The sequence below is a fragment of the Diospyros lotus genome, chromosome 12, assembly GCF_014633365.1.
Source record: "Diospyros lotus cultivar Yz01 chromosome 12, ASM1463336v1, whole genome shotgun sequence".
NCBI classification, from domain to species: Eukaryota; Viridiplantae; Streptophyta; class Magnoliopsida; order Ericales; family Ebenaceae; genus Diospyros; species Diospyros lotus.
The window spans coordinates 11,130,423-11,156,107 of NC_068349.1; the positions used below are offsets into that span (position 1 = coordinate 11,130,423).

Here is a 25,685-nt window from a genome sequence, read left to right on the forward strand (position 1 = left end):
CTAATTAAGTAAAATAAATATAACGTTATTTAATCAAAAACTAAAATCTTATTATGTTGGGCACCTCAAACTCCAACATCATATATAATAATTAATGCTCCCTTCGTCAAACAAACAAACAAGCAATGTGTAGTGACAACATTCAATGTCTGAAGTCATCATTTCCCTCACATCTCGTGGCCATTCAAAACAGTTCACACAATTAGTAAATAAATAAATAAATAAATATCCCTTTGACTCTGACCTTTGCAGCAGGTTTGGGGTATGAATGGTTATGGTTATGGTTACGGTTACGAAGATTCCATTAATACTTTTTGACATCTTGAATAGGAAGGAAGTTCCGTGAGGCTCATCACCTACTAAACAAAAATTAAACTCCAAATTAAATGTCAACCTGATCTTACTTAACTGGCTCTAAGCATTAGATCAGGTGGACGTTATCTCGCCATTAATTTCAATCGCAATCATCGTCACTTTTACCCGTGAATTTTTTCTTCTGGATGACTTGTCAATTTGAATGAATCGCATGCATTGGAGAGACCGCCGTTGAGCCAGCTCTAGCGCTACTAGCGATGTCATGTGAGAGATCAGTTGAAGAAGACCATGCATTACAGACATCGATCCATCATTAATTGTCACCCAAAAACAAGAATAATCAATCGTTTAGAACAATTCATCCAATCTATCTTCATCTATAAGTCGTAGAGCCAGGGGAAGAGTTTAGAAGAAAAGAAACTAACCACGCACGACGTCGTTCATTCATTGCCATTATAATTAAATTTATTTATTTCCAAATATATAAGTGTATTTTGTATCGCTATATATATTTCTGTTTCGTATTTTTAATTTATTATTATAACATATTCTTAAAGTTATTGACAGACGTACAGTGTCTGATCATATATAATACTAAAATATAGTATTTGTTATATACTAGTAAGATAACTACTAGTACTAGCGCATGCACACATAATATTGCATGTCTAACGTATATATGGTATTCCTATTTTTTTCCGTGAATATATATATATATATATATAAACTCCAGCATATATGTATCGTTGAGGCATCAGCCTAGGCCCATGCAGGCAGTATGCATGTATAATGAATGGTGTTCCTATTCTTTTCCTTGTTCATAAACTACTGAAAACAATATGTGTAATATAATGTACTTTAACAAAATGTTTTAACAACTCTTGTTCCGAAAATATTATAACAAATAATTTTTGTAATTTGATGTGACACACAAATTCATAATAATTTTATTTAAATTTATAATAGTTATACTTAAAGTGAATTATTTATAATATAGAATAAATACATGATAGAGATTGCTATTAGAGTGGACATGAATTCTGGTTTTAACTTGCATCAATATAATTCAGTATGGCAATGAATAGGGGTGAATAGAAGTTCGGGTAAACCAAATTAACTAATCGAACCTCGGTTCGATTTTTCATAGGGAGCGATTCTATTCGATTACATTTTTCTCTAAAAATCGATTATTCAATTTAGTTTAATTATTTATACCAAAATAACCGAAGAACTGAACTAAACTGTGCATATGTTATAACCCGTGACCACCATCCCGACACCCAAGATAGATTCACTCACTTGGAAGGTTGGATCGAGACGAAAGTGAGAGAGATCAAGACTGATAGAGAGAGACCCTACAGCACAAATCAAACCCTAATCAATTTTGTGTTTGTCACCATCGATAATTGTCGTCTCTACCTTTGACGCCTTTTCCTATGCTATTAGCAATCAATCACCCCGTTTTTCTCTTCACTGTTTCTTTCGTTAGACCTAGATTGACGACCGACCTAATCCACATCATTTCTTCAGTTCCTTGTTTCTTCTTTTTCTTGTGTTTGGACAATCGACCCACACCAATAACAACTTACCGTCGACAGATGTTAGTATTGACAGGTAGGTTAGTTTCATAATGTATTTCTTCCTTTGTATTACAGATTTTTCGTTTATATTTCCTTCATTTGTTCAAACAAATTTGTATTATCTCTATGTATTTCCTTTGGTTCTTCCTCATTATAAATGATTTTTCATTTTTTTTTTGTATGAATTGATATTATTTCTATATTTCTGTATCAATTTTGTAAATTAATTTGTTTCTATATCAATTTATAATTTAACATAATCAAATTTTGATTATTAGTTTGATTAATTTGATTTAGATTTCAGTTGGTTCAATTTCAGTTCGCTCCGTTAGTTGAGATTAATTCGCCAGTTCGATTTGATTATTATATACAGATTCAATTTGGTTACTATTTTTTTTTTTTTGGTTATTATTGCATATCCGTAGCAAGGTTTATGATTATGAAAATAGATGTACTGAAAACTTGTTGAAGCAAAGCAAACGGTGAAGGGAAATTGTACGACGAAAGGATATAGATGATCGGCGTCCTTGTATAAAACAAGGATCACTACAGCTCAAAGTTGGTGAAGATGAAGTTTTCTTGTTTAGATGACCATGAGTTGGGGAAAGCCCATCAATGGATGGGGAGATAACGGCGACAGCAGCGGGCAGTTAAACATGCTATCGCCATTTTGATCCCACGCCGGCATCCACATTGACGGCGTTAATGGACCCGTAGTCAGGGTGCTTTCTGCCGAATCATCGTGCTCCGGCGACTTTTCCTTCTTAATCGGCCTTTGCTCCGTCACCGCTTCGGCTTCCCTGCGCCTCTTCTGGCCGCCGTCCGGGACTGGGACGGCCGTCGAGGAGGCATTTTTCCACTTGCTAACCTCGAGAGGGAAATTGAGAATCGCTTTGCTGCCTCGCATCTGGAAGGCGGCGCGATCGTAGGCCCTAGCGGCATCAATAGCAGTGTCGAATGTCCCCAACCAAACCCTAGACCCTCGCCGCTTCGGATCTCGGATCTCGGCCGCGAACTTTCCCCACGGCCTCCGTCGCACGCCTCTGTAGTGCCGCCTCCCCTCCGTACTCTCGGATTGCTGCTCCGAAACGGTGAACTTAGCCGGTTCACCGAACTCCAACAACTCGAATTTCTTCACCGGCGGCAAATCGATCTTCAACGACGGCTTCCGAGCGATCAAACTCTCCGCCTTTGGCGTCGTCAGATCAATCACTTGCGGCTTTGCCTCGTAATCGGAAAAATCCGTTTGGCTTTGCCCGAAACTGATCAAATTGGGAATGGAGACGAAATTCAAACAATCATCACTGCTATCAGCTCCTTTATTGGAGTTCAGGAAATCGAATATCGTCATCGAAGAATCGGAACTCTCCGTTTGAGAATGGACAGAATCCGTTTTACAGTCCGAAGATAAGAATAGTGAGTCGGTCTTACAAACTAAAGGAGAGAACTCTCCGAGAAGATGATGTCTGATGAGTTCCAGGGCCGTAACTTCGTCTTGATTCGCCATTTCTGAGCTCAAGTTCAAGTTTTGTCGAAACACAAGGCAGAGAAACAGTAATCAAGCTCAAGGGGAGTTCTAATAAATCTACAGAAAGCTGAAGAAATCGAGAGAGAGAGAGTGAGAGAGAAAGAGAGAGGATAATTGGAGAGAAGTTAATGAGAGTGGAAGATAAGACTGGAAGGGTATATATACAGAGAGAAGGGATTGAGGACGAAGGGAGCTGGAGCTGGGGGTTGATTTCTGCGCTGCAAAGACGAAGCTTCCCTCACCCCCAAGTGGGAGTCAAATGCAATAATGGGATTGTCGTTTACCAGTAAGCTCATCCTTCGATCCTGGCCGTTCAATCTGCTCCATCGGGCGGGTCTAATCAGAGCAAGTTTGATTCCGTCACGTTGTGCACTTCCGGTTTGTGTTATTGTTACATTGCCTTGGATAGCGCGGAACCTCCTTTCTTCGATTCTTCCAGAAGATAAAAGTAAAGTGAAAATAAAAAAATAACCTTTTACAAGAATAAAAGAAAAAGAAGCTAAAATTATATTTTATTTCTATCAGAGCATCTTATACTTATCTCCTGTAAATCTAAACTCCGAATTAATAGAATTATAAAATAAAATTAAAATCAATATAACTCGATTAAATCTGGATTGAGTCCGAACTAATTTCAGTTTAGCAAACATATAACAATAAAATTCTTAAAACTTCTAATAAAATTGAAGAATATTTAGAGTTTTAGAAATTAAATTTGGAAGAGTGCACCGGCAAGATACCAAGCAAGTCTTAGTATTATATATAATAGAGTGAGTTTACAGATAACATGTATACAATTTGTCATGTATTTTCCTAATTCCTTCCACTTTAGTTTTAGTGTTTAATATAATCATATATTATTATTAATAAATATTTGGGTCCTTAAAAATTCGGTTGTCTAATTTAGATGAACCCTATTTTAATTGGTTTAAAAAAATTTGACTTATAATAAATATGTGATGCGAAAGGTATGATTGTGAGGCCATTTGAATTGTCATTTGCATGGGATAGGAGGAGGAGGATAGGTTGTCGTTGTAGCGTAGTGGACAAAGCCGCCCGGCAAACTGAGTCACATGGCTTTAAATCGGGGTGCAATTTGCAGTTGAGACAATTTGAAAAGTTCAGCTCATTCATGGACATAAATAGCAGTGGAGACCTTTCCACGTTGTACACAATAGGGCTCCGTCCTATCTATCAAGCCTTTTAAGTTGGTCAGATTAACCAGCCAATTTTGTTTTTCTAAAATTTAATTACGAAATCTTTGGGAACTAGATTTTTCAATACATTATTATGTTATATGCATGTATTTTTATTTTATTTTATTTTTATAAAGTATCTTAATTATTCATTCAAAACAAGAAAATAAAATATGAAAATGTTTGTTTCCCTGGTAAATTATATTATTATTAGATGTGAAGTTTTAACACTAATATACTAAGATGGTTCTTATGATCTATAAAAAGGTTATCATTTTGAGATATAAAAACAACTCCCTCTAATGTGTTTGAATTGTTGAATACTAAGTTTTGAAATGTCGAGAGTGTTTGGCGTTTCAATTTGACTGCTTATAAGCTGTCAATAGCTTAAACGCTTTATTATTTTTTTAATTATATATTTATTAAAAATTAAAGAATTTAAACACTATTTTAATAGTATTTTGAAAAAATTCTCTTGTCTAGATTTTCTCAACACCTTCTTATCAAATTATATGGATGATCAAATATTTTACAAATTTACCCTTCAAAAATCTTATATTTTCAACTCTCTCTTTGCCTTTAAACATTACAAACTTCAACCCATCCCTATCTCTAGTTTCCAAAATCGTTGCCTCAAACCCATCGCCGTTGCCCCAACCGGTCACCTCTATCTCCTCATTCATGGTCTCTATTGCCGCCTCCAACTTTCCATCACGGAGTTGTCATCTCCAACTCGTTGTCATTCTCTCTCTATATGTATAACATATATATATTAATATATATTATATTAATATATTTGAAATTTTTATGAATTAAAATTAAATTTAAATATAAAATATTATATAAATATATTTTTTAATAATTATATATAATTTATTAATATTTAATGATAAAAAATTTATCAGATATTAATTTATAATTTATTTGTATTATAAATTAATATTTTTAATCATAATAAAGTTGTCAATTTATTCTCAAAAAAGAAGATATTATCAGTTTTTAACACACAGGTCAAGTGGTTGGATCATAATAAGTTGAGATTCGTACCAGTAAGTCGTGATTTAATTTCTTATCTTGCATAATGAGATAAAATTTTCATTTGTGATTTATCTCATCTATCAAAATTAAGAACATAAATGACGAAACAGGAAAGATTGATAATTTTAAGAAAAAAAAACATCATCAATTCAATTAAATTCACGAGGAAGAGGAGAATTAGTCTCCAGCATTAAAATCGATGCTGGCTGGTGGTATCTTAGACGTCTAAAAAAGACACATGAAGACAAACAGAGCCCGTGATTTGGATCGAGTAGCTACCCAGAGTCAGAGACACTCAGCTCAATAGTCCCTCTAGCTAGTCTCCCTAAGAATTGAAGCAGTCACATGATCTTGTTTACAAACTAAGTCTTTGGTCTTATCCCAACCACCCGGCCCCATCTTTGTTAAACTACTACTTTTTTAAGTAGAAGCATTAAACAAACAACTGAACCAACCGGCTCTGCGCATTTATTTATTAATTTAACTACTACTATTCATGTTTATGAATGACCCTGTGTCTCTCAACCAGGTCCAATCCGCCCGACGAGCTGGCATCTGAATCCTGCTTTAAATATTCATTGAAAAAATCCCACATCGATTCCTCTTGACCCGGTACAAATTATATTATAATATTATTATTACTGCTATTATGATGCTAATAAATTGAAGCAGAATTAACGGTTTATGATGATGAGGAGTGATAAAGTTGATTAACAAATTGAGGAATGGGGATTAAACATTCTTCTTGGGTTTGGGTACGTACGTGAAGCAGAATTAATGTTGTCTGTTGTAGTGTAGCTGGAAGATATATATGAGCGTGCCTTTCAAGCTTCCACGGTGTTGTTTTTGTTAGAAAATTGGAACAGGAAGAATGTGTGAATACGGAAAGGACGAGAGGTAGAGGACAAGTAGCCATGGAATGGAATGGAATGGAATGGAAGCAAAGATAAAATATTGCAGAAATAAAAGAAATTTGTCTGGAATTGGCTGTGTCTGCTTCTGCCGCCCCCGCCCCCATCCCCGTCCCCTACAACAAACAAGATGCTCAATTCACAAATTTTCTCATGTTGAACCATATATCCTTCATCCTTGGCCATCTTATATTCCACACCAAAATAGTATTCGGTTGTTATATATTTCATTTTCTTCTTCCTTCTCGCTAGCTCCCGTTTGCCAATCCAATAACACTTCTAATTCCTTCTCCTTTTCATTGTCTAGATTCACTAGGAAGCGATTTTGAGGAATCCAAACAGAGGCAGCCAACTCCACCAATGTTAAATCCAAAACCCTAGATTAATTTGGTATGTACATATATAAAAACTAGCCGATTCATATGTATACAAAGTCTGTTGACTTACTTTTTAATGAATGAAGCATTTGAACCTAGAACTTAATATTGAATTGGCCAATTTCCACTGCTTTTAACTTCTTTCTTTCACCCCTAAACAATGTTTTTTTTAGGGTGAGATTGGAAAAAATTGGAGGTTGAAGGCTTTTTTCTCCACCATTTGCATCAATATACCAATGACATGTTGATGCGAGTTGTTCTTGAGTTATTGAAGAGATATCACAGGCTAGAATCATGCACTCTAATCCCTCAATCATAGGGTCATCATGGATTCACAATTACAACCGTAATACTTGTAGTTTCTATATAGACTAGCTTTGTGTGTGTGTATATATATATATTATATATATCTACTCTAACTTTGTAATAATTTAGAGTAGAATGATATATATGAGTTGATCTCTTGCCAACATGGTATTAGAGAAAATTTCGATCCTTTGTCTTCCATTCAACCAACCCTAGTGAAACAAAGTTGCATTCTTTTCCTATAGCCGACAACGATTCTTCTCTTATGGCTGACAACGACTCCCACTCGGGTGAATCCCCAACCATTACCTCTATTCTATACGAACTGGTGGCAAGGATGACAGAAGCTTTGAGCAAAGCTCCAACACCGATTCCAACCACCAATTCAGGAACTACACTGATTGGCATCAAATTGGACGGTACAAACTACGTCCTCTGGTCACAAGTCATTGAGATGTACATCTCGGGCAAGGATAAACTCGACTATATCAAAGGAGATCTCTCGCAACCATCAACAACCGACCCATCCTTTCGTAGGTGGCGGACCGAAAATGCAAATGTGAATGGATGGTTGATTAATTAAATGGATCCATCTCTTATTGGTAACTTTATCCATTTTTCAACGGCAAAGCAAGTCTGGGATGCAATTGCAACTACTTACTTCGATGAAAGTGATGCAGCCCAGGTTTATGAACTTTGACAATGAGTAGCCGCAACTTAGGCAGGGTGACAGCTCTCTAGAGAAATACTACAATGACCTCCAAGGTCTATGGCGGGAGATTGATTTTCGCCACCTCAATCTCATGAAATGTTCAATAAACATCCAACACTTTGACAATATATTATAGGAGGATCAAGTATATAACTTTCTTGATGGTTTGGATGATAAACTTGATAATATTAGAAGTGATGTGTTGTAACTTAAGCCATTTCCCACGATGGAACAAGCATATGCTCATGTTCGCAGAAAAGTTGTGCGTTAGGTAGTGATGATGACAGCCTATCATGTTGAAGACATGGCTAGAGCGGTGTTGGCCTTACGAAGTCTCAAATAGGGACCCTCTACTCCAACCAACTCTTTGTCAATAAATGGAAGGTTCAATTCAACTTCTAAGTCAAAGGGCCTACCAGATGGGACAAAATGCTCTCATTGTGGAAATTCAAAACATACTAGGGATACATGCTTCAAACTACATCGATACTCAGATTGGTGGCATGAGTTACAAGCAAAAGGGCGGTAGGATGGGAGCAAAAAAAATGGTGGAATAAGCAAAAATGCAGCAAACAGTACTGGCAAGGCTGCAATAGCCTCTGTTGTGCCCCAACTATCCCTTATCCATGCTACAATGGTGGATTTGGATGCAGGTATGGCTTTTTTGGGGACCAATTCCACTAAATCTTATAACAATTGGATTCTTGATTCAGGGGCAACCGATCACATGACATATGATGCTAGTGATTTTTCAGAACGATCATTTCCTCGACCTATTAGCATTGCTAATGCTAATGGAGACATATCTCTGGTAAAAAGGGTTGGTACAGTGAGAATATCACCAGCCCTCTCCCTGACCAATACCCTTCTAGTGCCATCATTGTCACATAAATTATTGTCAGTAAGCTAAGTCACGAAGGAGTTAAATTGTGTTGTTCTAATTTATCATACATTTTGTCTTATTTAGAATATTCTCACCAATGAGATAATTAGGCGTGGTACTAGAAGGAGGGAGGGGTTCTACTATATGGAAGATTTTGGCATTGGTCGAGCTAACCATGCAAACAACACCAGCGATCGAAATAAGGTGCACATTTGGTTGTGGCATTGTCGGTTAGGACATCTTTTATTTGGTTATCTAAAATATGTTTTTTCTATTTTATTTTCAGGATTGTCGGATTTGAATTTTAAATGCGAGACATGTGTCTTAGCTAAAATTCGTTGTGTTACTTATCCCTTGAGTTTGAATAAGAGTCAAATACAATTTCAGCTGATTCATTCTGATGTATGGGGTCCATATCCTAAATGCACTGTGTCTGGTGTTCGATGGTTTGTGATTTTTGTGGATGATTGCACTCGAATGACATGGTTATATCTGATGAAAAATAAAAATGAAGTTTTTTCTATTTTTTTCTCATTTCATGAGATGGTTAAAACCCAATTCTTTGCTATGATTCGCATACTTTGCTCTGATAATGGCGGAGAGTATGTGAATTGAGAATTCCGCAATTATTTCACCCACCATGGCTTGCTTCATGAAACCTCCTGCCCTCAGACACCGCAACCAAATGGCATTTTTGAGAGAAAAAATCAGCATATTTTGGAGATTACTCGTGCTCTTCTTCTTAGTGCTGTGTCCCTACTCAGTTTTGGATCGATGTTGTCCCTACAACAGTTCACCTTATTAACCGGATGCATTCTAAGGCTTTTAAGCTTCAGACTCATCTCCAAACTCTATCCATTGCCATTACTCTACCTATATGGCCTTAATGATTCCACCTCGAGTCTTTGGTTGCGTCACTTTTGTTCACCTACACAAGAATCAATGCATAAAACTTGATTCTTGTGTCGTTCGATGCTTGTTTCTGGGATATGGTCCACACCAAAAAGGATACCGCTGCTATAATCCGACTACCCGTCATACCCATGTGACAATGGACGTCACTTTCTTGGAATCCAAGTATTTTTTTCCTTCTGCCAACCCTACTTCTACTCTTCAGGGGGAGTCTAGGAATGAAAAGCTAAACTGGCTGAGATTTGATTAGCTAGGATTTGATTGGACAGCAAGCCTTATATACACCTGAGGACACTAGTGAAGAAACTAGTGAGAAGCATGAAGAGAAAAAGCATACCACTGAAGCAGAAGTAGTACCGCCTCCTCGTCCCACAATATCCACAGACCCAACTCTTGAGAATACTCTTAAGGTAAGCTCCCCGAACTCTCCAAGTACACCTCTAGTTGCTAACGATACTCCTGTGCACTATGAGTTGCCATAAAGGCACAACGGAGGTAAGCCTCCAGACAGATACTCTCATGACTTTGAAGGCCAAGGGTTGAAATACCCAATTGCCAACTATATGTCTACAAATAGGCTTCCTGAACTTCTCAAGGCTTTCATAGACGAACTCTTCTCATGTTAAATTCCTATCAATGTTCAAGAAGCAATGAAAGATCCTAAATAGGTCCAAGCTATGAAGAAGGAGATGGAAGTGCTATTAAAAAATAAAACGTGGATCCCTGTCACTCTACTTGAAAGATAGAAGACAGTAAGGTGCAAGTGGGTGTTTTTAATTAAATATAAGGCAAATGAAACAGTTTAGCGGTATAAGGTGAAACTTGTAGCAAAGGGATTTATGCATACATATGGAGTTGACTATCAGGAGACCTTCTCACCCGTAACCAAACTAAATACAGTGAGAATACTACTATTGCTTGCCGCAAACCTTGATTGGTCATTACATCAATTTGATGTGAAGAATACTTTCCTGCATGGTTGTAATACCCCGAGAGCCCAGAGAGAAGTTAGTATATATCGAGGATAGTGTAAGAAAGGAAATAACACCAGCTGATACCTTTTGGGCTGAATGTTGGCAAAGAACTCCCAAGTTAAGCGTGCTTAACCTGGGGTAATCCAGGGATGGGTGACCCCCTAGGAAGTTCGCGTAGGCCCATCAGGGTAAGTTGTTCCGGTTCTTCCTATCGCTCGATCGGATCGTTACAGGTGGTATCAGAGCCAACCCCCGAGCCTCTGAGCGTGGTGGTGGGGTAAACCTCAGCGAGGAGGCTGAGTCCCGAAGGGGGTGTGTGTAGGCCCCTATGGGGGGTGCGTGTAGGCACCTTAGGCGAATCCCACATCGGCCATGCATCGGGGGGAGAGCTAGGACCGATTGTAAGGTCGCATGACGAGGACGTCATGTGCTTAAGGGGGGAGAATGTAATACCCCGAGAGCCCAGAGAGAAGTTAGTATTTATCGAGGATAGTATAAGAAAGGAAATAACACTAGTTGGATACCTTTTGGGCTGAATGTTGGCAAAGAACTCCCAAGTTAAGCGTGCTTAACCTGGGGTAATCCAGGGATGGGTGACCCCCTGGGAAGTTCGCGTAAGCCCATCAGGATAAGTTGTTCCGGTTCTTCCTATCGCTCGATCGGGTCGTTACAATGGTGATCTTAAAGAATAAATTTATATGAATATTCCCCCAAGATATGTAGCCAACACAAAAGACAATGTTGTTTGCAAGTTACAAGCAACTTTACACGACCTAAAACAATCGCCTCGAGTTTGGTATGGGAGATTCAGTATAGTAATGAGAAAGTATGGGGTCCAGCAAAGTAATTTTGATCACACCTTGTTCTTGAAACATAGGCAGGGCAAAGTGACTGCTTTGATAGTCTATATAGATGATATGATCATCACAGGAGACGATTCAGAGAAAATAGCAAAACTTCAAGAGCAGTTGGCATCTGAATTTGAAATAAAGAACCTAGGAGGACTCAAATACTTTAAGGGAATTAAAGTTGCTAGATCAAAGCAAGGTATATTTCTATCTCATAGAAAATATATTCAAGACCTTCTAACATAGGCTGGATTACTAGATTGTAAGCTTGCAAATACTCTAATAATTCCAAATCACAAACTTGGGGAATATCCCAACCAAGTACCGACAAATAAAGGAAGATACCAACAACTAATAGGCAAGGTTATTTATCTCTCTCACACGCGGCCCGACATTACATATGCAATAAGTGTGGTAAGCCAATTTATGCACTGTTCAAGTGAGGATCATATGAGCGCTGTCATATAGATTTTAAAATACTTGAAGTCCTTCCCTGGAAAGGGGCTTATGTTCTCAAAGAGCAACCACCTAAGAGTAGAAGGGTATGCAGACGTAGATTAGACAAGGAGCACCATGGATAGGAAATCCACCTCGGGCTACTTCACCTTTATTGGAAGGAACTTAGTTACTTGGAAAAGTAATAAAGATAAGGTAGTTGCACAATCTAGTGCTGAAGCTGAGTTTCGTGGTATGACTAAGGGGCTATGTGAATTACTGTGGCTTAGAAGACTGTTAAATAAAATTGGCTTTGCTCCCAACTTCGAGATGAATCTATTTTGTGACACTAAGACAACAATTGACATCTCACATAATCCTGTTCAGCATGATTGGATGAAGCATGTGGAGGTAGATTGACACTTCATCAAATAACATCTCCGTGCAAAGATCATTTAATTCGAAGACCAACTAGTAGATATTTTTACGAATGCAGTATGTAGTAAAATATTCTACAACTCATTAGACAAATTGGGACTCATCGATATATACGTACCAAATTGAGGAGGAGTGTTAGCGTGAGTTGTTCTTGAGTTATTGAATCATGAACTATAATTCCTCAATCATATATAGGGTCATCATGGATCCACAATTACAGTCGTAATACTTGTAGTTTTTGTATAAGCTAGCTCTGTATATATATATATATATATATCTACTCTATAACTGTAATAATTTAGAGAAGTATGAAATATATGATTTGATCTCTTGCCAACACAACACCCCTCTTCTTTTTTATTTCATGTTTTCATCTGAATCTCGCACATTTTTCTTTGAATCTTCTTTAAATTTTGGGTAAAATAAACAGTAACGTTTAGCATAAAAACAAAAAGTACCGAAGATATGAGAAATTATAGCAACTATCCTTACCATACAAACCTTATTGAATTTTTTCCTTGCTATAAATTAACTTACAACTGTTAAAAATTTCTAAATACTCTCTCTCTCTCTCTCTCTGTCTCTCTCTCTCGTAGCTAACTAACAACCTTCCAACCAATCAATCTAGTGGGTTCGACATCAGCCACCAGTTTATTTGGTCAGGGTAGTTGAGCACTCCCTGTCCCTCTCTTACAGGTTCCCAGTTCAGTAATAGGCAAATATCCTATATCATTCTTGATGCCATTGATTAGTGAATGAACATATTTATAATGAGGGAATAAAAATTATATCTTTGTGAATAGAAAAAAAAAGATTAATAAAAACTGATGATGGGAATCGAAAAAAAAAAATCAAGAATAAACACAAAAATTCTTTATTTGGCCATACATGGAGATTTCTACTACACTTGTTTAAGGTATGGGAAAGAGAGAGAGAGAGAGAGAGAAAAACATAAAGGTGTTTAGACCTTTTGATTGGCACAATAATAGTTTTCACCTATTCTCAACCTTAAGAAACCCAGCCCATCTATTCTAGAATAACTCTAGTAACGAAGGGAGAGAGACAAAGAAACGGGGAGAGAGAGAGAGTAGATTCCACCATAGTTGGGTCTTTTTCTTCAATGCCTTCTCCCTTCCCCCTCTCTCTCATCTATTAAACCCATTGCTATCTCCCTCTCTCCTTCATCTATTAAACCCATTGCTAGGGTTACAAGGTTAGAAGTCAATCCAGACAATGACGTTTAGGGTATGTTTGATAGAGATGAAAAATGAAGATGGAATTCGAATTCCATCTAAATTTCAAAAAATTCTATCAAACAACTTTTCAATTCTATGAAATTCGAATTCCATTTTAATTAAAAGAAGTGAAGATTTTCCTTGAATCAAGGAATTGGAATTCCTAAGAGTTAGGGTAAGAATTGGAATTTCATGGAATTAGAATTCCATTCTCATTTTCCACCTCTATCAAACGCAATCTTAGAGTAAAACCCATCTTCCGCGAGTTGTTTTTTATCTTCTTCTTCTTTTTTTATTAACCTTTGCATAATTTAAAAATAGATGGAAATTATATTTCAAAAATAATAAAAATTTTAAAAAAATATTTTTGAAAAATATTATATATATTTAGTTTAATATAGAAATATATATTTATTTTATATATAATAATAAAAAAATATATTTTTATCAATTAAAATTTATTTTAGTGTTAGATTGTTGATAGGATGATTAGGAACTTCCTTTGGAGCGAGAATGAGGTTGATTCCCACAAGGCGAAGGTGGCTTGGCGGGATATTTGCTGCCACAAGGCGAAGGTGGAATGGGGGTGGTGTTGGAATTGACGGTTCCCCCCTCCCCTTTGGATCATTTGTGGCTCTTCTGGTGTTTCCTGGTTCCTTTTTCCGCTGAGTCGCCAGCTTCGTACCTTGAAGTTTGACAGTTTGTTCATCTTTCAGCCTTCATATATAGCAAATGGGGGGGGGGGGGGGGGGGGGGGGGCACTCTTGGTGGTGGGTGGTTGCGGGTTTTGACAGTTTCCCTTGTTCTCAAGGCTTTGCTGCAACTCTTTCTGGCCCTATCGATGCTGAAGTGCTTTTGATGCCATCTTTAATTATCAGATGTTGTATTCCTTGTGTTCGTGTCTTAATTGCCTCATCTGTTTGAGGGTTGTTTAGTTGTTGCTTGCTGTTGTTGTGCTGCATTTTGGCTTTTTTGTTTTGTTTTGTTTTGCGTGGGGTTATGCCTTGGCTATTGTTGTAGACGTTTTTACGCTGATTTTGTTTATTATATATTGTATTTGTAGAAGAAAAAAAGTTTTGAGTCATCGTTCACATGGTTACGCTTAATTAGTCGGCTTCTAGATAGTTATTAATAAAAAAATGTTGCATGAGTTAATTGTACCAAAGAATTATCTATGGCACCAATAATATATCTTGTTAGCTAGGTAGGTCTCAATATATACCAACGTCATTAATATTATGGGTTCATACTACCAAAATAATAATGATAAATACGAAGATATACCTAATTTTATACTCTTCGATCGTTTATTATTTAATCCAACATAAAATATTTTAACATTGAAAAACAATATATATTGATATGAAAAAAAGATTATTGTATATATTATTTTCCAATATATATATACGGTAAAAATAGTTTCCATTAATATTTGGGGTGACGATGTTGAAAAATGGTATCACCAAAATGTCGTAGGTGATCACTAAAATGAATAGATTGTCTGATTAAATTTCTCAAGGGGGCCTTAATTCCAACGAAACGAAAGGATGCAAGAGCATGGATGGATGGATGGATGGATGGATGGATGAAGAAGATGTGAGAAAGACGTGTAATTAAGCGAGCTTGAAGAATGCGAGACTGAAGAAAACACGTGCGTGCAACGGAGATCACTATTTGATCAGATTAGATGGTCATTAACCAAGGAAGATTTAATTTACATGCATTTTGACTGTTTTGTCTTTGAATACATAATAATAATCTTACGTACCGTTGAAGTCTTTGCCTTGGCCTCGACGTCAGTCATTTGTGTATATATATAATCATTTACAATTTAATTAATCATCAGCCACCACTTTCTTAATTAATTAATTATATTCATTCATTCAGTCACAAATTAACCAAATTCGTCAAACCCAGTGGAAAATGACGTCGTAACAAAGCAAACTATACATCATTAATTTACGACTCTATTCTAAATTTACTTTAATTAATATTGTAGAAATTATATCATTTACGTTTTCGATCAAAATAATTAAGAATGGGCTTTTCCTAGCTATCATTTAAAAATAACAGAAAATACCAAAATATCGAGAAAATACTATCGCAGCAGGCACTGTACGTCCAAAAAATAAATAACGCAAATTAAACTACTGATAGGACAATTTTAATTTCCTCTTAATTTCTGTGAACTTGCCAATAGCTAGCTAGCGAGCGAGGAAGCAATCAATATGCAAATAAAAAGTCTAATGAAATAATCCTCTTTGTAAAAGGTGTAATGAAATAAAATCAAATTTTTTGTTGATTGGAAGTTCATATTAAATGAAAGCATATGAATAGAATCAAATATCGAAAAATATATAACTGCTATCCTTATAATAATTACAAATGGCAAGCCTAACTAGTTAGTCCTTTTCTTTTTCCAATTTCTTAATTCATAAGATTATTAAGACAATATTTATGTTGAGATTTAAAAAATATAATTATTTAAATTAGAGCACTCGTACTAGCTTGCACGAAAACATAATATATGATACGTAACAAATGAAAAATATGACATTTTTTTTACAAGTATGAAAAGAAAATTATGTGAGAAAATATATAAATAAATAAATATATAGGAATCTTTCTATAAATATAATTTATAGTACAAATAATTATTATTTAATCAAACATTAACATGAATTTCATTTTTTATTCAAACATACATAAATACAAGTTACTGTTGTCTCTAAAATGGTCGTCTTATCCCATGGAGACAAAATTGTTTCTATTTCCAATATGATTATAGAAAAACAATTGTATTTTTCAAATCGAAAGCATATTTTTTTATATTTCTTAATATTTTAGGATAAGAAATATTTTGAACACGTTGCATTAGAGGGCTCGTCTCTATTATGAATGCTGAGTAGAGAAAGTATAAGATTTTGAATAAAAGTTAGGGTGTGTTTGATAAGGGTGAAAAATGAGGATGGAATTTGAATTCTATCTAAATTTCAAGAAATTCTCTCAAACAGTTTTTCAATTTCATAGAATTCGAATTTTATTTTAATTAAAAAAATAAAAATTTTCCTTAAAATCAAGAAATTGGAATTCTTAGGGGTTGGAGTGAGAATTAGAATTACACTCTCATTTTTTACCTCTATCAAACAACCTTTATAATTTAGTTTAATTTTAGTTTTTATTTTTAAGTTATAGAGATTTTTTTTATATAAATGACTTAAATTACAGAGACATGCGTGTGATTTATTTTGTATTTTTTAAAATTATAAATAAGATAAGTGTTTGTTTGTGCAGTATATTACAAGATTATTCTCATCTTATCGTGTTATATTAGTATTAAATTAAATTATTTTAATCATATTTTATATATAATAAATATTACATTTTAGAGTGAATATTCTCTATTTCAGTGGTCAAAGTGGCCAACCAGAACTGGAAGAAAAGAAAAGGCTCCACGGGTATAGCACGGATGACAGTCAGGTAGTAAATTACAAACAATGATATAAGTTCGAGTCATGACAGTCATAATATGAGAGTTTCATCCTCATGTGAGAGTAATTTTTTTGTAAATATTATGCATTATATCTACTATATGATGCGTCAGTGTCTATCATAATTAACCCCTCTCATGTGGGATAATTAGCGGGGAGCGCTTAGCGACGTCACCTTTTGCAGACAAGACAAGAACTGGAAGAAAAGCATCAAAGACGTGGGACCGAGAGAGGCCTACGTGATGTAATGAATGAATAATGGTTGCTTTCGGTTTCAGGCTTCGATGCAACGTACAACGGTCAAGTCAGTTTTGTCGGAGTCAACGCGTCCCGCTCCCACACCCATTCCCATTCAGTCATTCATTGCTTGCCGCCTCATCCTTCTATGCTCTATTTTCTTAATAAAATTGTATTTTTTTTACTATTTAAATAAATTTAATATATAATTCTTATAAATTTAGTTGCCACACATAAATATATAATAATTTTACTTAAAATTAACAATACTTCATTATAGTTAGTCTCTGTTGTTAATTTTAGATAAAATTATTATGAATTTATACATGTCACTTTAATTTATAAAAATTATTTATCAAATTTATTTATTGATATAATATTTTTTAATTTTATTAATTAATGATAAGTGTATTATCTTTTAAATTATTTAATTAATCAATAAAATTATTTGATGGTTGAAAATAAGATATTGCACCTTATCTATGACTGCATGCCTTGAATTAGTCACAATCATTGACAAATTTATGATTCAAATTAAATTTGGTTGCTATTAGATAATAGAAAATTTAAGATTTTTTTCTCTTTGTTGTGTTTATCCCGTTTTTAATTTTTAATTTTTTTTAAATAATAAAAATATATTTACTTACATATTTTCAAAAATAAAAAAATATATAAAAAAATTCAAAACAAAACACACTAAAATCTCCAAAATGCAAAAAATAACACTACTCTACTTTTCTCTCTCCAAAATTCAAGTTGACTCATATCTTCTCTTCCTTCCCTCTTTTTTTCTCTGCAAGACTCGACTATCAACCGTGCTTGCCACCATCATGAGCCGTCATTGCCCATCTCCTATCATTCAACCACCCATGCCTTTCGTCGTCGATGTTGTTCGCTCTTCTTTATTGCAACCCAAATCCTTGGCCAAACAGCCATCGTCGTTTGAATTGTGGCATCACCTCGTATTTCACTAGTTGTTTCTTCTACCATTTCATCGTTCACCTACATTGTTCATCCTTGCTTCACATTCGGGCCAACCATCAATGAACCACTTTGTTTCGATCGCCTTTTCAACCATGAGTTGCAAAAGTTTCTTTACAACTGAGTACACAGGCTAGATCTCTTATATTACTTGAGGATGTTTGGAAAAGAGGTCTGTGGACACCATTGATCTAAAATAAGCTTTATTTTCTATTTTGATGGCTCTCATTGCTCCTAGATCTAGAGATGCCATTTTTGCCAACATTGATCCATGGCAATATGAATTTCGCATATCTTATTTTTGTGTCAAAATTTATGCGAATTTATAATTAAAATAGAAAATAGTTTACATCTTTCGGATCATTTCGATGTTTTCTCATTGAAGTTGCAGTCACATTATTCAACTTCAAATTCTTAATTTATTTTTTTGTATTTTAATTTTGTAAGAGAAAAAAAAATATTGCAAAATTCATCAATCTAAAAATGTATATATTACTTAATAATATACTAGTATTAAACTGTTCCAATTTACTGAATACTCAAATTCATTAAATAAAATATTATAAAATAATTTTTCCTAAAAATTTCAAACTAAACACATTTTTTAGTTTTTTATTTTGAAAAATAGTTTTTCAGAATAATAAAAAGAAAACATTTTCAGCAATTTCAAACCAAAAACTCAAAAGACAAAACTGAAAATAAATTCAAAACTCAAAACTAAAACACGAAGATAATACTACCTAATTTGTTGGGATTAAAGTTCCAATCCTAAATAATAGAAGAAAGAAAAAAATAATTAAAATAGACAAGAAGAACACACGAGATTTATAGTGGTTCTCTCAATGTGAGAGTTACGTTCATTTGTCACCGTTGCAAGATTTTCCATTATAACCAAATTGGAGATTACAAGAGAATGCACAATAACGTTATCCAAGAACTACCTTAATATAAGTAAAAATTAGAACAACGAAAAATACGTGTGAAAACTCAAAATTGCCTTCATTGTAAAATTACATATAAAATTTCGTCTAACCTCGGGATAAAGGGTTTACCACACCCCTTCCAACCCCCATATTGACCTTACTGCAAAGGTCAATATATATGCGTAAGGGCAATATACACCAAAGTGATAATTAGGCTCTGCACGCTAACATGAGTACTTGTAATACCTGAGAATTTTTTAAAAGACTCGAGTGTAATTATTTTGGGACATAGGAGAAATTTTTTCAAATTTTGAGGGTTAAAATGTAAACTTACAAAGTTTGGGGGGGTGGAAGTGCAAATTTGGAAAACTTGAGGGCTTGGGGAGTCAGGGCCAAACTGCAAGGGAGCAAAAGTTGAGGGACCAAATGGCAAGGCAGGTGTGAAATCTGCCATGGCCGTTAGCCGCAAGGAGGCCACCGTCGCGCGGGAGGCCGTATCACGACTGGTTGAGGTCGTCTAGGGCTATCATGGCCTTCGCCTAGGCCTTGCGGTGCAATGGTGGCCGTAGGCAATTAGGGCACAGCACAGCTAGCCATGCATGGAACCTAAGGCCTTGGATCTATCTTCTACGACTTGTCATTAGGGAAGTCAGATGACGTAACTTATTTCAAAATACGAATGCAGAAACGAATTTATCTGAGTCGTCAACACCTAGCAATTAAGATTTCAGGTCAATATTTAAGAGTTGAAAATCAAAACTCAACTCAACGCAACGCTGGAGCCTTCATTTAAAACTCTAAATCTACAACGAACCACATTTGTCCAATGGAGAAAATAAAGCACTACTGCCAGCCATGAGTTTGATTTTAATAAGTAATAACAACATTTCCTTGAAAGATACCTTTTGTTGATTTGTTCGTACCTATATAAATATTAAAAATAATATTAAATTCAAAAATTTTAAATGTACAACTCTTCTAGTTACCATTTCCTTGAAAGAGAAACCTTTAGAGGCTGTTTACTTGTAGAAAATATTTCTATTTTTTGTATCTAATTTTTATCCTTATTTTCATGTTTTTATTTTTATAAAAAATAAGAGAAAAATAAAAAATACTTTCATTTCTATTGAATATGAAACCACTTTTAGACTTCAAAAATTGAGTGAAAAAGGATATATGTCACTTGGAGGATTCGAAACAAGGACTGTTTAGTAGAAAATCATGTTTTTTTTAAAAAAAAAAATAAGTGAAAAAACACAGTTAAAATTTACAAATGCAGCAAAAAAACATCTTTTAGATATTTTCTGAAGTCCAGTATAAATTTATAAAATAGAAAATTTATTTTTTGTTATCTAATTTAGAAAAAAAAAATTATTTTGAACATAGCTTTTAATTTTTTATTTATGTGAAAATATTTTCTAAAAAACTACTATAGTTTTCCACAAATAAACAACCCCTTAGATTTGGTTTTAAATAAATCTATTTTAGCGTGTAATTGTGTGTAAAGAGAGAACAAAAAAGAGTAAACTTATGTCGTGGAACTCATTATCAACCTTGAGCTCTTATAAAGATGATGATATTTTAGTTTCCTTGCTAATTCTAAAACCTAAAATAATTTTACGAAATCATTCATGACTGATATATATATATATATACATACAGCTCTTGCCTCTTGGCTGGCTATCTTTTCAATATTTCATATAAATAAATCAGTCACCTTATTATTTCATTAATGTTTATGCCGCAATATTAAAAGAATCATACCTAAAATAATAAAGTTTTAGACAAAAAAAAAAATGTGACTTGTAAATATATATTAAGAAGGAAAAGTCTGCATTAAAATATGTGCGATGATTTGACTAATTAATGTTTTCCGTTATAAAAGGTGACTTGATTTGTATTTAATATTAGTTTAGTTGAAGAATGAAATTCAAACTCGTTAACTAACCAACTACTCATGCAGTAGTACTAACACTATAGTTGAAGAGTATTGATGCGACCGTGCCATGTGCATTCAACACAATTATATATATATATATCCTCCAATATTCTTCAATATTGTAATTAATTAGCACAAGTGGCACATTTCTTAGTAATATTCTAAGCCCCCAAACCAAGCCCAGAAGCCCCCTTGCACCTTCCTATTTCATCACGTTTTCATCAAAATTGAGAGGTTAGACAGGCTGATTTATTATTATATAATAAATTCTTTATATGAAATTGGATAAATTCCACACTTAAAGCCCTTTCTATCATTTGCTTTCTCCTCGGTCACCATCACCCATCATCCATGACCGATGACCCATGACCCATTCTAATTCATTTCTAAGTTAATAGCCCAAGCAAGGAATTGGATTTGATACTTGGATTAAAATTATTAAAATTAAAGCAACATATAAAAGTATGAAAACAATAAAAATTAAATTATAAGAATAAAATATATGCACGCAAGAGAGGAATTAACTTTTCGGATGGAATCTTTGAAAAACAAAGTAAAATATAATTGGGATTTTAACTATACTAAACATAAATCACAAATAATTTGTATGAAAAGTCTCCAAATTATAAGAGCTCAAGGTTGATTATCGAACTGTTACTATTCTAATATGATCCCTTTTGTTGGTACATAAAAAATACAAGGAATATATATATATATATATCTACACATTAAGAGCGCCCATAAGAGAGTTCAAATTTATAACTATATACCTACAAGACCTTATGTTACCATGAAAGGTTAATTTATAAACATTATTATTATTATTATCCTTTAAAAAATCATATTAACAAATTTATATTGTAAGCACCCCTGCCCGGATATCCCAACCACTCGGTCTATCCGAACGAAAGCGCTTACGTAGAGGAGAGAGAAATAGATATAAGACAAAAATACCCCGACATGCATACATATGAAAATACAATAGCGGAAGTAAAATAATATACATGCACGCCCACAAGTACCCCGCTGGAACAGCGGTCACGGAGTATATAAAAATATACAGACACTTGTGCCAATGTGTAGGAAATACAAGAGACAACCCGACACAGTCAAAAATGAGAGTCAGAACTCCTAACAAAACATCAGAGAAGATGGGGGCAGCAAACTGTACACCCTACCGACACGGCTAGCTGCTAGGCGGCACGGTCCTCGCCCTCGATTTTAGCTTTACCCTTACCTGAAATGATGGAAAACAAGGTGAGTCGCAAGACTCAGCAAGTTTATATGAAAAGGAAGGCTGTAAATGAAACAGAAGAAGAGATCATCCCAAAAATAAACCCACATGTATACACAAGTCATGTGACGCAACAATGCAACAGTGTCGCATAATAAAAACATATACTGGTCCTTGAGACCCACATAAAACACCTGGCACCCAAATCCCATACCAACCTGTCGCTGCCCTGAAAGGCAACATAAATCTCCACAAACCTGTGTGCACTGTCCCGGGTCGGTACTCCCGTCACCCGTATCCCTGCCGGTACTCTCGATAGCCGAGCCAAAGGCTCCGTCGGAACGATACTCCCGTCCGAGAACTAATAACTACCAGTAACCATGCAATGCATATAAAATTCAAGGCGTAATGAGCATCAACGTGATACAAGGCGCCCATACATCCAGGCATCAAGCCATGCTCCGCCCACATAATAAACCACACGCGATGCATATGCCCGTGCTGGATGCAATCTAACCAATCTAGAATGTCCGTGATCAAGCATAACCAAATCATGATAATCCCATCATGCAGCCCGTGCCCATGTGCATACCAAACCATGCAACAAGAATAAAATATAATCAGGCATGCTATAATCACATAACGGTAGAGCTAGTTAGCAATGCCTGACACCGGTCAGCGGTCAGTGACTAGGAGAGACCATCTGACGACTTAAAATAGACCGTACAACAGTCACACCGTCACCGTACAGCTAACCCTTGCCCCATTGCCCAATTATTCTAGCCAATAAATAATCGAAAATCCAATAATAATACTCGATAGCTAAGAACCTAGCCTCGGGTGAGTACGACATCATTCCCATAGACTTGGGGGTAATACAAACCCCCGTAGGCAACCAACGAATAATACCCTCGAAACCAGGTTAATAAATTAAATTATTAAACACACCGTTTAAATTCCATAATTTATTAACAGTCGAAATCAACGAAGGGAGGTCAAATAAATTGACATCGAAAGAATCGACAATGAAGGTATAAAGAACTTGTCTTTCCGGAGATAACCTTAGACTCGTTTTGACCAAACGCGGTCAAAATTATACAACTGCAATAACCCAATTATTTATCAAAATTAATAAAATTGGACCCTAATTAAAATTTCAACCGCAGAAAATATTAATTACTAACTTAGGAACATACCTGGAATATTAAATCAGGGATTAAACAGAGTTTAAATCCGATTTTTGAAGCATCAAACTTCTCAAATTTCCCTCGCGAGCTCACTAAAATTCTCTGTCAAAATTTGCTCACTGATGATACAAAAAAAGAAGCCCGAAATCGGGCTTTAATCATGGCCAAAATGAGTGGCCAGCGCGCGGCCACGTGGCAGCGCTGGGGCGGCCACCGACTTGAGCCCAAAACGACGTCGTTTTGACGTCTAGGAGCTGAATTAAATCAGCCAAAATTCCCCCCGTCGCCCGCCCGATTTCGATCCCATGCCCAAAACCTGGTCGCCCTCGCGCGCGACCGCTCGTGCCTGCATGCATTCTCAACCAATATCTGCATTAAGTTATATTTAAAGTAATTTTTGGCTTCTTTCGCGATTCACGCCAGCCTCCCTCCAACTTTCATTGTATTACACTCTGACCCCCTATTTAATTACACTAACACCCTGAACTTTTTGAAAATCTCACAATTTAATTTATTTCAATTTTTTTCTTTTTTCAGAAATTCCTAAAATAACAAAATTAATTATTTTAATTTCTTATTTCCTTAAAATCACAAAATTTAATTTTATTTAACCACAACCAATTATTTTGACATTCCATTTAAATCAAATTACCCAAAATTTAATTTAATTTACCATTAACGAGGCGTTACATATATGATCTAGATGTAAGGTGATAATGACACCAAGTCACTAATTTAGCTACGATGGCTAGCTAGATCAATCTATAGCCTACAAAACAATTTCTCAAGAATCCTGAGAACCTTTTTCGAATGATTGAGGCACCCAAAGTGCGTAATGAAAAGTTAAATAGCTATTGTTATGCCTAATGATAAATCTAAATCCAAGAAAGAAGGCTCATAGTTTATTGAGAGACTCGGACCTACAATTCATTAAGTGATCACTGATCGAGATGTTAATCAAGTGATTGACTGAGAGATTAATTCAGTGATTAATCGAGAGGTTAGTCACGTAATTAACCAAGAGATCGGTATGACTTGAAGACTAAGAAGATTTATCGACCTCATGTCGAGAGATTCAAATGATTCTACTTGGAAGCCTCTCTCGATGTCACCGAGGGATCCTTCCAGGAGAGCTTTATATGTTGGTTACTCACAAGAAAATCTATATTCAAGAGACTCTTGTGAGCCATCCAAATCCGGAAGTCTCTTTTCAAACAATGCAAGAAATATTTTTGAGAGACTATAGACTCCCAAAAAATCTAATCTCACATGAAAAATAAATCAAACTTACGTCCAATGTACCCGCCTACAAATCCAGAAATGTGTCTGATATGTGCCACCCGAAAAATACGATTTATTCAATATATTCTTCTTTATAAAGAAGAGAACCCTCATTTGATTGAGATATGCTAAAAACTATACACTTATAATTTTATTTGCTATGCATTCTAAACTCTGATTGAGACATTCTTCTACTATATATAAAGAAATTTATTGTTATATTTTGACAACAATAACTATAAACAAAGGTGCAAGTGATAGATGGAGAAGATATATGGAAGTTGAAGAATGAATAAGAATGTGGAGATCCTTTACCAAGTATGCCATCCATTCATGGTGTGTGTTTCATGCTTAATTATACATAATCAATCTGGTTTCTATATATTTTAGAAATGCAAGCATTATTAAAGTGTTATAACTTGTTAAAATTGTCACTGTCGAATAAGTCTGTGTAGCGTAACTCATCATTAAGGCCAATCCTAACTTAAATTTGCTTGAAGTTGTAATTCTAACATAATCCAGGTGTAATTTATAAATTAAGTAAATTGAGGTAAGTCGAATGAACTATGAAGACTCTTTAATTAAATGTTGATGGTTTGGTATACTAAAATAAATTAAATTACGAATTTCTATAGTTCTAATTGGAGCCAATTAAGAGCATAACTTTGAAATGATAGGTAAGAGTGGCAAGCCAACCTGCGGAGACATATAAGTGACGTGCCCT

The 25,685-nt window shown here is 35.1% G+C and overlaps 1 protein-coding gene across 1 annotated transcript; it reads right to left on the minus strand.

Moving 5' to 3' along the window:
* Positions 1-2,332: 2,332 nt before the first annotated feature.
* Positions 2,333-3,649, minus strand: LOC127813965 (ethylene-responsive transcription factor 5). The gene has a single exon (XM_052355124.1). The coding sequence runs from the start codon at positions 3,400-3,402 to the stop codon at positions 2,479-2,481; it is 924 nt and encodes a 307-aa protein (XP_052211084.1). The 5' UTR covers positions 3,403-3,649; the 3' UTR covers positions 2,333-2,478.
* Positions 3,650-25,685: the final 22,036 nt, after the last annotated feature.

What these genes read in the sequence shown, in the direction of transcription:
- LOC127813965 (XM_052355124.1), bottom strand. Translation starts at nt 3,402, where the DNA reads ATGGCGAATCAAGACGAAGTTACGGCCCTGGAACTCATCAGACATCAT.